Source organism: Meles meles, chromosome 21, assembly GCF_922984935.1.
Source record: "Meles meles chromosome 21, mMelMel3.1 paternal haplotype, whole genome shotgun sequence".
NCBI lineage: Eukaryota > Metazoa > Chordata > Mammalia > Carnivora > Mustelidae > Meles > Meles meles.
In genome coordinates this window covers 34,903,538-34,917,171 of record NC_060086.1, presented here as the reverse complement: position 1 = coordinate 34,917,171, position 13,634 = coordinate 34,903,538, and the positions used below count along the sequence as shown (strand labels likewise).

General features: G+C 42.9%; 1 protein-coding gene across 2 annotated transcripts in view; it reads right to left on the bottom strand.

Moving 5' to 3' along the window:
• Positions 1-13,634, bottom strand: part of TXNDC11 (thioredoxin domain containing 11) — a 59,941-nt gene that overhangs the window by 31,129 nt on the left and 15,178 nt on the right. For both annotated transcript variants that reach the window (XM_045993102.1, XM_045993103.1), the window contains one exon: positions 4,234-4,327. In XM_045993102.1, coding sequence (XP_045849058.1) covers positions 4,234-4,327 — 94 coding nt within the window. The remainder of the gene's footprint in view (positions 1-4,233; positions 4,328-13,634) is intronic.

The window sequence follows — 13,634 nt, the reverse complement described above, 5'->3', positions numbered from 1 at the left end:
ATTCACAAAGTATCGTACAGAGGATGTAGCTATATAAAATCATCGCTGACTCTTCTCTCCACCACCTTCAATCTCACAGATACACAAACTCACACGAAGAAGAGTTCAATTATTTTCTTCAAGTTTATAGCTCCTGTCCTTGGCACACACAGGGTACACACTAGGCAGTGCCATCTCCCAGACCACGGCTTCCCTCACTAGCCAGCACTCTGTCCCTCCTGTAGGCCAAAGGGAAAAAAGGACTGAAATTGGTTGCAAATTTTCTCTTTTCAAAAAGTCACTAAACCAGCGGTCCCTGGGAGGCTCAGAAGATTAAGCATCTGCCTTCAGCTGAGGTCATGATGCTGGGGTCCCGGGATTGAGCCCCGCATCAGGCTCCCTCCTCAGCAGGGAGTCTGCTTCTCCCTCTCTTTCCTTCCCCTGCTTGAGGGCACTCTTTCTCTCTAATAAACAAAAAATCTTTTTTAAAAAAGTCACTGAATCACAACGGAATATAACAACATTTTACCAGAACACGTTTATAACAAATAATGAAATAAGCGTAAGATGGAAAAAAATCCAGTAAGCAACTTAAAAACACTGACCCCTCTACCAAATTTTCTTTTTTTTTTTTTTTTCTACCAAATTTTCTTTAGGAAAAAAAGAAAGCCTGCCTGCCAAGATCAAAAATGGAAAGGTTCAAAGATGCTCTGCATCTGGAACCATCTCCAAGAGACTGGTTCCCCTCCCAATCCTGAAACACACACAGACTGCTGGCCCACAATTAATCATTCAGCACTTTGAAATGATCAAACATTAATGAGGAATGTGTAAGACCTATTTTAAAAAATTAAAAGGTCTGAATAAATGAATAATCATGCTGCAATCCTAGAGAGGGAGGCGAAATGTTAGGAAGACATCCATCACCTCTAAGTCAATATATACCTTTAATACAATTGCTACCAAAACCAGCCAAATGATATAAAAGAGGATTCCATAGGACACAAGACTTAGGGGAGGCAAAGTTCAGACTTTACCAGGTAATAACTTACAAAGCAAGAAATGAAATTATATTTACTCATACAAAAAGAGGTATCTAGACCAAAAGAAAACATAGAAACAAACCCGCTTACATTATTTTGAGATAAAACCAGGCATCATCAAGATGAGGGAAAATGGAAGCATTATTTTGTAAATGGTGCTGATTAGCCAATAAGAAGGGGAGGAAAAAACTACTGTGCTCTGTATGTGAAAAAAGCCAGAGGAAATCCAGGTAGCATGAAGTGCTAAACAATTCTTAAAAATTAAAAAGAAAATGAACTAATTAGTGATCAGATTTTTAGGGGAAAAAAAAAAGAAATCAAGAAGAAGGACCACAGATTAAACTACATGAAAATACAGAAGTGCTGTATTAACAAACGGTGACAGTAACACAGCTAGGAAAAGAGTGGACAGAAATATGACAAAGCAGTACCGCCCACATCACTTAACAGGCCTGTCAACGGACAGATCAGCACCAAGACTGCGATCAAGGGGCAAAGGACCCAGATAACTGAGATGAAAGGCAAGAACTAAAACCACAAAAAGAGAAAGCAGTCAGTATTAAGTCCTCAGGCAGAAAGCCAATTTCCTTAATTTTCCATATGATAATGTGTAAAAGTTATCAAATGTTATAGAGACGGTCTTGAGAGGGACAAAGTACCACGGAACCAGATCTTAGAACTTAACTCACACATTTCTGAGGCAGGCGTGGACTCTCTTAGCATACTCCCCACACCCAGACATGAGGCTTCACATCAGTACATTCTCAGAAGACTTGTCCACTGAGGCCAGCTAGCTTCAAGACAAATGTCAGAGACTGTCCTGGCTATTTCTAAGACAACTAAAAAAAATTAAGGCAATGGAAAGAGAGGTGCATTTTGTAACCACTTGTGTCGTGCTGAACCAGGGCATCTGCTTCCTACAACAGACCGGGCACTTCTCTAGGTGAGCTCTCCACAAGCAACTGTTAAGTGAGGCAAATGTGTCTTAGGCCTCAATTTGTTGCACACAATCTAAACACAACCCTGACCTATAATTTGCATCTCAAACTATAACATTAAAAAAAAATGTGCACACGTTTCTCTTACTAAACATCTACTATTCAAAAGTAAAATACTGTCTGACTTCTGGGTATGAGAAAGGAAAGTTGGGGGGTGGGGGAAAACCAGATGCTCAAAGCAAGATTTTAGTGCACATATTATATATGGAAAGTCATCATTCTACACTTGTCTTTTTCTTCTAAAAGTGCTTCATTAAACTTAAGTGAGAGTTTACCCACAAAAATGAACTGAAAAATGATGAATCAGAATGAATCTCAGCTCTTGCAAAGTTCATATACAGAAGGATTTTACCAGACCCGACTAGAGTCACAAGCTAGGGAAGAAATGTAGTCAAGGTAATCAGAGACTAGATTTATTCTGACAAGAAACTGCCTGGGATCATTTGTCAGTTTTAGGGATTTGACCAAAGAGGTCACTTTGTTCTTTCAAATAGTTTTTACCCATTTATCACCTTCCCTTGCTTAAAAGAAAGAAAAGAAAAAACAGGGGAGAAAAGATTACTATCTTATACTTGGAAAAGTTCTTCTAAAAGAAGTAATATTTTGGAAACTTCTGAAGGAAAAAGTAATTTGAGAAGAATCGCTAGCACACAACACAAGCTAACCAGGTAATAAAACATCCTTCCACCATCCCGAAGTGTCCTCCACAGCTCAAGAACTTGAACACTACCATGAGGTCAATGAGTGAGTGACTGCAGACTGGCCTTTCACGCAGTTTTCACTTGAGATCTCTGAGGGAGCTTTCATTTCTAAGAACATTTCTGAGTATCGGCTTCCTAAGCTTTTTTATGCTGGCAGTATGCTGCTTTCAAAGTTCAAACTTTAAGTCTTCTTAATCACCTGAATCTGGGCAGCTCAGGGTCTTTCAGGTGGACACATACTTATGTGACAGCTTGATTTCCTCTCTCGATGTCCCCAAGATGAAAAACACAAACGTAGTAGATCCTCTATCCATACAACCTAAGACAGGGTCTATCTCAAAACGGCCCGTCATATGACTGTTCGATTGTACTCGTATACTACTCTAATCCTCCTCCTCGCAAAATAATGGAAGCAATCTAATACCCAGTAATAGAAGGACAGTTATGTATTTTTGGTTGATCTACTGGGGAAAAGATGACACAGCCATCAATCTGACTGCTCACTTGGCAAAGAGTGACTGAACCCTGCTACGCGCCAGACGCTGGAGGAAGAGCATTTACGGAAGACATACAGGCCCCACGCTCAGAAATCTCACGGTCTGAGGAAGAAGACAGACATTAAAACAAATCTCATAACTTCATACATAAATACAAAGTATGTTAAGTGCTATGAATGAGAACTGATAAGATACCCAAATGAGATGAGGGCAAACTGTAGAAGTGGTATCTGACCGGACCCTGTAGGATGAATCAGGGTCTGGCAGGTGGAGAGCTGGATCCTAGAGGATGGGGAGAACAGACCCTAATGTGAGGAAGAAAGGGCAAGAGGGGACACCAGCTGAGGGTGCAGGTCTAGTCCAGGGGCGAGGGAAGGGGCCTAGAGCAGCACAGTAACAGAAGACACAGACAAGTGAGCGGACGAAAGTGGATCCAACAGAAAACTGACAGGAGGTCATGACTGGGACAGAGAAGAACATGGAACAACATGAAAAGATGGGCAGGACACAATGTTTCATTTAAAAAGTAGGGACCTCAAATAATACATGATCCAGTTAAGTATAAATAAATAAAATAAAACAAAATTATATACATATATATATATGCTTATGCTGTAATGTAACATGACTCTCATACTGGTAAAACTACTTCCCAAAGGAAATGCATTCCTAAATTATGGTATACCCAACTGGTAACATAACCACTAAAAACTCTGACCACAACTTGTCTCTATACACTCAAAAAAGAGATCATGGCGTATTAAATTTTCAGGTATAAAATAATACAGAATGATCAAGCTACAGTTAAAAAGCTAAACACCTTAGAAACTGTATATGAGATGGCATGGCGTTTTGTTTGCCAGTACAACACAAAACAGTGTTATTTTATACACATACCGAGAAAAAGAATCGGGACAATTAAAATACGTCATCATAGGGTAAGGCACATAAAAGAAGGTAACAATATACACACGTCTGCTGCAAGTACTCATGTCTGGACAGGAACCACTCTTACCTTTCTTTAGCGAGTGCAGCGCTGAAGTGAAGAAGGTCAGGTAACCAGGAGGCTGGGGCGAGCCACTGAACTCAAAGTAGCCGAGGACTCCGGGCTGCGGGAACAAGAGCAGAATGAGGTGACTGAGGGACCGGCGGCCACTGTGTCACAAGAATATTTTAAACCAGGACATGCCATTGTTATTACTTGGAAACTGCAATTCATTATGTTTCATTGTTTAAGAAGCCTAACCACACGAACAAAATTGCGGGACAGGACTGAGCTTTCCCTCCATCTAGACAACCTGCAGGGTAAGGGAGGGAGACACAGAGCGTTTACTGAGGCACTGAGAGCTGAAACTTTCTTCCTTCTCCCTAAGTGGGTCTCTCCACGCTCAGACCACAGTTCTCCTAGGTCCCTGACTAGAAACCTCACCGTCAAGTTCAAGTACTCACGCCTTTTATCTAAGTGTCTCCAGGTAAACGAAATCAGTGATTTCTTCGTGACCTTTCTCAGATGTCTTCCTCAATCGCTTCCTCCCATTCACACCAAACAAGCCTTCACACTTACGGAGATCAGGTTAAATGAGATTGGCTCCACTGCTGTTCACGGTCATCCTTCCAGGGGCACTTTCCCCCCACATTCAGACCCCCCCCCCATCCTGTACAATGGCAACCCTCCTCTCTGGTCAGGTCGGTCGGCAGAGGGCCCAACTCTTACCCTCCTGCTCCTCCAGTCCCACCAGCTTCTTTCCACCTGCTCACACCATTTCTCTAAGCTTTAGCACAGAACACTCCTGCATTCTGCCAAACCAATTAATTGTCCCCTACCAGACATATTCCGCCTTCCAGGTCAGGATAATTGCTTCCTTCTCTGAAGGCCCTGAGGCACAAATTCTGTCTGTGATAATCGTATCTGTCCGAAAAGCCAAACCGTGAGATCCCTGGGGAAGGAGTGCTGGGCCTGGAGTCTGACGCTGAATGGGCTTGGGTGGACCCTTCAATGGGAAGCCTCAGTCTCCTTCTCTGGCAAATGGGGACAATTCATCACAGGGTTATTGAGAAGACTGAGCTTGATAAAGCACTAGACAAATGTAAAGACTCCTTTCTGGCCCTAAAACACGCTCTCAGTAAGTAACTGAGCTGATTTGATCACTGGGACAAAATCAGATCCCAAAGGTAAAGCAGAAATTTAATCTGTTGGTGAAATTTTACATCAGTATATTGCCAAAAAAAAAAAAAAAAAAAGGAAATTTCTGATCTGCAGTGGAACACACATTCAAATCTAAAGCACTTGCTTATTTTAAGATTCAATTCTAAATAAATCAACTGGTTTTTAGAAACTGACAGAGTCAGAATGGTTAATCCTAACATCTAAAAAATGAAATCTTTAGATGTTCTAGTTAGTCAGTTAATCTTGGGCATAAAAGATAACAGAAATGAACACAACAGAAAGACAACAGACTCATTCAAGTTTCTTTAAATTCTGACGAATCTTCCAAACCAAAATCAAGTAGAATAAATTCACCCTACATATGAAGAAATGTTCCGTGGCTAAAAATTAAAGGAGGTCAATGTCAACCCTCTTCCCACTCACGTTAACAGGAGGGGACACGGGGCCCAGGAGCGTGCACCTGTCTACACGTGTGGTACAGCTGCACGTCTCATGTATACATATGCACACGTTGTACACACAGTAATGGAAGGAAGGGAAATGTGAATTGAGTCCTCAAGGAAAACCCAAACTCAACGTTTCAAAACGAGTATTGGGCGGACCGACTGCAGGGGTCCTCTGTGCACACCTCTCCAGAGTAAGGGTTTACTCTTGTTGACAGCTTCACAGCTGCGGTTTTTCAAGCACCTTTGTAACTGGGATGAAGGAACCTCATCTTCAAGAGAACAGGCATTCCAATTTTCAAGCACTGTGGCCAAAGCAATCCCATAAAAAATACAAAGCAATCTCATTTGCAAGGTTATGTTCACTTCTCTCTGCCACAGAAATGAAGACCTAAGAATCAACAACTTCAGAGCATGGTACAAAGCAACAGAAATTGTAAAAAACTAGCCATTCCCAACACAAGGAGTATGCAAAGTCTATTTCAAGTGTTATTTTTCAAATATTGATAATACCATTAATGGTCTGTATTAAATTTTGAAAATTGGCAGGTTTGAGAATGAAACTTAAAATATTTCAGACAAGAAAGTGCGTATTCACGCACAAGGACCAGTCTAGGTCCGGGCCCACAGTTTGCTCAGCAACAAATAAACCCAGGGCCCACCGCCAGGCAGACGACACTGTCCCGCCCTCGCACACCTGTGAGGCTCTCTCAGATGAGCCGGCAGGGCACGCACGCCGAAGCCCTGCCCGTACACAGGCTGTGCCTCCTCACTCGGATGCTGACCAACATATGAAGGTCTTCCTCCCCTAGTGGCCTGCTGGTCCACTCCTGGATGCTTAACTGGCCCCAGGGGGAACGCTCACAGGAGCTCAAGTGCCCGCATACAACTGGTCAGGCAGGTGTACTCGGGACCCACGACAGGTGGATGCCTGTGTGACCTCCTCTCCCACCACTCTGCCGTCTGCTCCGGCTCCACCAGTCCGAGTCCTCCCCTAGGACCTCTAACTTACTGTTCCCTCCTCCTGGAAATTTCCTCAAGGCTGGATAACACACGGGCTTCACTGGAAGTTTCTGCTGCAACGTCCTTTCCTCAGAGACGGCTTCCCTCTCTTATAAAGCAGTTATACCATCCCTCCCTGCCCTTGTGCCTACCACATCAGCCTCCTTGATTTCCCTTTGGGCACTGATCTGAAATGACCTTGTACATTAGTTTCCTAGAGCTGCCCTAACAAATTACCTCAAACTTGGCTTTGATCAACAAATCTGTTCTCACCAGTTCTAGGGGCTAGCAGTCCGAAATCAGGAGGGCAGCAGGGCCGTGCTCTGTGCGGAGGCTCTGAGGAAGAACCCTTCCTTGCCTCCTCCCCAGCGTTTGGTTATAAAGTCCTGGCTTGTGGCTGCATCCCTCCCGTGTCTGCCTGCAATGTCACATGGCCTTCTGGCCTGTGTCTCTGCATCCTCTCCTCTTCGTCTACAGAACCAGTTATTGGGTTTAGGACCCACGCTAAGTCCAGGATGCTTGCATCTCGAGATCCTTAACTAACGACACCTGTCAGGACCCTATTTCCAAATAAGGCCAATTCTGAGGTTCCTGGCAGCTAGGAATTTTGGGAGGACACGACTCAACCCCCTGCACCTTGTCTGTGCTCTGGTCTGTTGCTCATCTCGGTGTTTACCTCCAGGAAGCAGAGGGTCTCTCTAGCTCCTCACTATATAGCCGCTTCAGACAGTACCTGGCACTGAGCAGGCACAAAACAAACATTTGTTAATGAGTGACAGAATGGAGACAAAAAGATAAATGACACAAAGCTTCTCCTACAATTTAGCAAGAATAACACATGCGGAGTTCTGGCTTACAACCCGACCCAGTTTGCGTGCTTTTAATTCCATTCCGTGGGGGACAGTATATTCAGCACCTGATCTAATGAGGGGGCTGGAAACGGGCTATTTATAGAAGGCCAGCAAATCCTCCTCAGCATAAAATATTTCTTTGCTAAGTGAACACCATTCGCAGCGCGGCTTGAATTTTAGCAGACGGTGTATGCACCCTCTAGTGGCCAGAAGAACAATGACCTCGGGATGTTTCTACTCAACGGCACTTACAGTGTTCCTGTACTGATGTTAACAAACACCTAGAAAATTCAAAACTGTCTAATTCACAGTGCTCTAAAACTATGAGTTGGGAGCGGCAGAGCAGCCTTTCACTAACAAACAACAGGATAACAACAGGTGCCAGGCATTCTACTAGGTTTTTCTCCAAAAGGCTCAGGTTTTCTATCACTTGGCAATTTTCCTAAGCCCCTGCTTTCCCCTCCAAAGATTCCCAAGATTCTTCCCCATCCCACTTCAATTTAAAACAAGGTGGTTTTCCAAAACCACTAAGAATAAATTAATGGATGTATGCAGAATCACTGATCTTAGGTGGATAAATTACAGAAAATTCGTGATAAGAATTAGAAACTATTTTAGCTACAAATACAAGATAAATGTTCTAAATGATACTGTTGGCATTTGGTGGGTAGGTTACAAGGCACAAATCAGATGACTCTGTCAAGGGCTTTAAAAACTAAAAAAGAAGACATTGTTAATATAGAAGCTACTGATATCTAAGTCAAATAACTAAAAAAGTACTAAAATGAGAAGAGGCACAGAACTCGTGACTTTGCAAGTGACATTTTCATCACTGAATGCTATTTCCTGCCCACTCGACTCGACATTCACCAAAATAACAATGACCCTGGCATATGTTTGTCTGTGTTGTCCACAAGTAATAAACGACATTTTCCTGTCTGTATCTTAAATAGGCAGGAAGAATCCTCGAGGAAGAGGGATTCTATGATTGGCATGAATGAAGAAAGTAGAATTTCTTAACATAGTTTCCAACAAGAGGACTTCAAGCTCCTCTTCTCCTTCTGCAGTATCCACTGGCAAGTTTACTTTGGTTTTTAGCTGCATTCACTATGAGGCAGGTATGGTTTTATTTATTTACTTACTTATTTTTAAGGAATCTCTACACCCACCATGGTGCTCAAATTTACAACCCCCGAGATCAAGAGGCGTATGCTCTACTGATTGAGCCAGCCAGGTGCACCAAAGCAGATATGTTTTCAGTGCATCTCTGAGAAGAAAAATCTAGACCTTACCCTGCCTCAATACTGTGATTATCATACACAGAACACCCAATCTGTAACAGGAAATGGTGAAACCCGGCTGCTTTAACAGTAGGTTAACAGCCCTGGCCCCATCCTCAATTACTATTCATTCTTAACAACCATTCCTGGGGCGCCTGGGTGGCTCAGTGGGTTAAAGCCTCTGCCTTCGGCTCAGGTCATGATCTCAGGGTCCTGGGATCGAGCCCCGCATCGGGCTCTCTGCTCAGCGGGGAGCCTGCTTCCTCCTCTCTCTCTGCCTGCCTCTCTAACTACTTGTGATCTCTCTCTCTGTCAAATAAATAAAAAATAAAATATAAAAAAAAAAAATTCCTAAAAATGAAGGGGGAAAAGTTAGAGTCAACACCTTCAAAATTTTTCTATCCTGAAAGAGAAAAGCTGAAAAATGACATAAAATAGTTAAATGCCCAAAGTTTTAACTTCTAGATGTACAGAGAAGTTTCAACTCCAAGACCTTAAACATTTCTTCAGATACAAGCGAGAATTTGGGGAGCCAGAAGCCCTGGGCTACAGGCCAGTCTCCATTGAGGGTTAAATTACACCCCTGGTGTCCTCCACCTTTTACTCTGCTCAGAAGGACCCATCATTTCTATCTCACACGGCTATTAGGAAGATCAGAAGCAAAAGCACGTGAACACTGGAGGGCACTTTTGCAGTGCAGTTTACACATTCTTTGTTAGCTAATAACGAGTGAAGTACACTGGAATTTACAGAAACAAATATTTATAATATTCGCCCTGCAATGTATTTCTGTGATATTCCATAAATCAAAGGCAAAATTATTTTCCTAAAAATTGCATCCGGGCGCACTATCATCTTCTACACATAGAAAACTAGAGTTAATGATGAGCAAATGGGTTTGGGCAGGTTTGAGAGAGCAAGTCAAATACAATGTTTTACAATGGTTTACACATTTTACTGCTTTAGGTAATTCAATAACAAATCATCTGAAAGAAGCTTTTGGAAGGATTCATCGGTAGGACTTAAAAAAAATTCAAACCAAGATAAAATCAGAGCATTTTTCTTTAAAACAGCAACGCAAGCATATGTACATATACGGTCAGGATACACATAGTAAAATAAAAATTTATGTTAAAAGTTATTACTTTCAGATATCACTTCCCAAGTAATTAACACTAATGGCACAATTTTATGATGGTCCAAACTGCTCACAAATAAGTGGATTAGAGACAAATTGATTTACAATTAACCAGTATAGTTTTTTTAATGAGGGGACAATTACCAAATGCATTTCCTCAAGGTGTCACAAACACACTTGGAGACATAAGCAAAAAGCAGCGCCATTCTAACAAACCTCCAAAGTGCCACAAAAACATGAAATCATTATTTTAGCCCAATTCTGGTAAACTTAAATTTAAATACACTTGATACTGAAATCCCTATTTAAAAAACATACGAATTAGGAGATAAGGCTCTTGATCAAAAGATGTACCTTCTATAGTAAGATTCCTTTAAATTAGCGAGATCCTCAACATATTTAGGAAGCATGTTTTGCGGGGAGGGGCAGTAACAATTTGATTATAAGGCTGAACATCACGGACAGTTCTACTGATGACCATGCAAATCATTCCTGTCTCCAGTCCCCCAGAGATAACGCTCCAGGATTTTCCAGTCAAGGCACTCCCTGATTTCCATATTCTCTCTGCCACTGTGATGAGGAGAAAAGCTTGACAATGAGGTTGTGGCATTGTGTGCTGCAAAAAAGATGTGTTTGTACTAACGCCTGTGAAGCATCTTCCTAAGGCCTCATTTGGGAAAACAGTAATTTACAACAGAGGTTCTCAAATGAGGCTATTTTGTCCTCCAAGGGGATATCTGGCAATGCCTGGCTATTTTTGGTTGTCACAGCAAAGCGGGGGGGGGGGGGGGGGGGGTTGGGGGGTGTGCGGGGAGGATGTGCTACTGGCATCCAGTAGGTGGAGGCCAAGAATGCTACTGAACATTCTGCAAAGTGTGGGACAGCCCCCACCTCCAAAGAACTACCTGACTCCCAACGTCCATTATGCCGAGGTTGGGAAACTGTAATTCAAAGGAATGTCCAGAAGCATACTGTGCTCTAGAGTGGGGCCTCCAAAAATTCCTTTACCTCTCCTCTTTATTCGACTCTCGAAGCCGTGGTGGTGGTTTCATTTCTGGATCCAGAATTTCGCCATTATGTTATCTTACAGAGAGTGTGCACGAAACCGAGACCATCTAGGCAGTGTCGGTATGTTTCACAAGATGAAGGGTTTCGCAGGTGCCATGCTGGGCTTGCCTCCCGAGTTCTTTCACCATTAATCAAATATTGTCTCTTGCCAACCAGACAATTTCATCTCAGTGAGAAGAAGCCCCGTGAAAGAGAATACTAACATGATGAAAGCTATCTACCACTTCAAGAGGAAGCGTTCTAAAGGCTGACAGGCCATACAGGGTCCCATCGTGGCCACACCCTCTTGGTCCTACTTTCAAGGCAGTCTGAACATTGCTGCGCATCACTCTAACTCGGCGGGCCCCCGAAACACACCCTTCAGTAATGTAACCAGCACATCAGTAAGCCTGATGGGAACTCAGCGTCAAACTCGGAGCATCATCTCTGAAAGCACTGCTGACAAGCAGACTCAGAAAATGCAGAGGCTAAAGGTAGGAAACCAGCCTTGCTGCTCAGTCCTAAAGGGGAACTCGCCTCTCTCCTGCAGGCCCAACCACAGAGACACTACGGAGGCCATAAACAAAACAAGATCAGAAAGAGCTCTGATACTGATGTTCACGCGCATTGTCTCAAAAAAAAAAAAAAAACAACTTCCCCAACCAATAACTGACGAACCTTCTTCTCCCTCCCTCTTTCCGTCTTTAAACCTCACGGAAGCCAAAACAGTCGGGAGGGATTACATAAGCCAATTCCCTACATTCAGAGATGAGAAATCTGTGCAAAACTCAGCAGTCAGAGACTTGCCTACATCAGGGCTAATATCCAGGCCCCCGAAGTCCTAGCCGAGTCTTACCCCTTATTGCGTGTCCCCTGCTAAGAACTGGCTCAGAACTCTGGATACAAATCTCCAACAGGGCTGAAAAGAATACTGAAGTTGCCTTTCAGTGCTCTCATTATAAAACTAAATGATCTCCATTTTTTCCCATACGTTTCTTTGAAAGGGTAAACACATAATATACAGTGTTTATTGATGTGCCATTGCTCCTCTGCCATCTCTCCCTTTATTTTTTAGGAAAAACTGAGTGAAAATGTAATGAAAAAAAAATAGAGGGTTTCAAGTAAAACTGGGCACAGTGTCCCACAGAACTCCCTGCAGAGCTCACCTGAAGGAAGACCTCTTCGTCCCTGCTGGTCATTTTTTATCATCTTAATTATAAAACACAAGATTTCTTACAGAAGTAGGGAGCTCCAGCAAGCACTATGCACATGTCAAGTTCTCTCAACAGTGCTAAAAATCCAGGATTTTCCCGTCATGCCATTTGTGCAGATAAGTTTTCCTGTACTGGGACTACATCATGTAGGCATTTTCATGTCTTATTCGATCCCTGTCCATAGATGAAGGCACGGAGGCTTAAAGGGTTAAGCAGCCCATAGGCCACCCAGCTAACACGTGACAGAGTTCGGCATCCAAGTCCTGATTCTTCAGCATTCTGCCGCCCTGCCTCTGAGGCCCCGTCGCCTACACAAACCTACGTGAACACCCACTTACCACACAACTACGGCAGCTAAGAGTTAAATACCCTGTTCCAGTCCCCTGACATCACGCAGCTGAGTGATCTGGCCCACGCCACAGGAGTTAGTGTTGCCAAAGGGACCAGGCCCAGGCCCCCAGGGTGGTTCCCAGCTGCCAGCTTGTCCCGGCAGAACAGAGACAAACCTGTGAAGGGCACAAAAATCCATCCTGTGTCGACGTAAGAGGAAGGACACATTCACTCTAATGCACACCTGAGAACTTACAAGCAGGATGACTGGACAGCGATACTGCTGCTTAGAGAACCTACGGACAGTTAACACACAGTGTTTCTAACATGGCTGAAAAGCTGTAAATGACATCCCAGTGAAAGAAATTCATGTCCAATCTGCATAAACTCTCCCCAGTGCAAAAGGTAAAATCCAACCCAGTCACAATTACTAAACCCTCAGTGAGGTCTGGGATCATAGGGTTTATGTCTCAGGTACCTACAGTCCTGTGTCTAAGTATCATTTTTACTTGCTATACCCAAGTATGACTTACACTTGCTCCATTGAGTTTTTCTGTGGAACTGTACTTATAATTTATTTAGATTATTTTAAGCTTTACACTGGCCTCTCATTAATAAGCGGTCCTGAACACACACTGAAGATCTTATAAAAATAACTTATCAGGGGATGAAGCTGGTGATGGGAAAGCAGCAGAGAAGCCATGTTAGGAATCTTTCCATTAATAAGACCTAGAAAGGGTTATGCACTTTATAAAACAGAAGGGAACATATTCCCAGTTTTTTTTTTTTAAAGCTAAACTACAGCCGACAAGTAAAACCAACTATTCTGTAGTAACATGCCATAAAGCGTCAAATAAGATTTCTAGGGATCTGCAGATATTATAATCTGTAAATTAACTCTTACATGCTCTAAGCGCATCATAAGACAGACTAAAAGTCTTGCA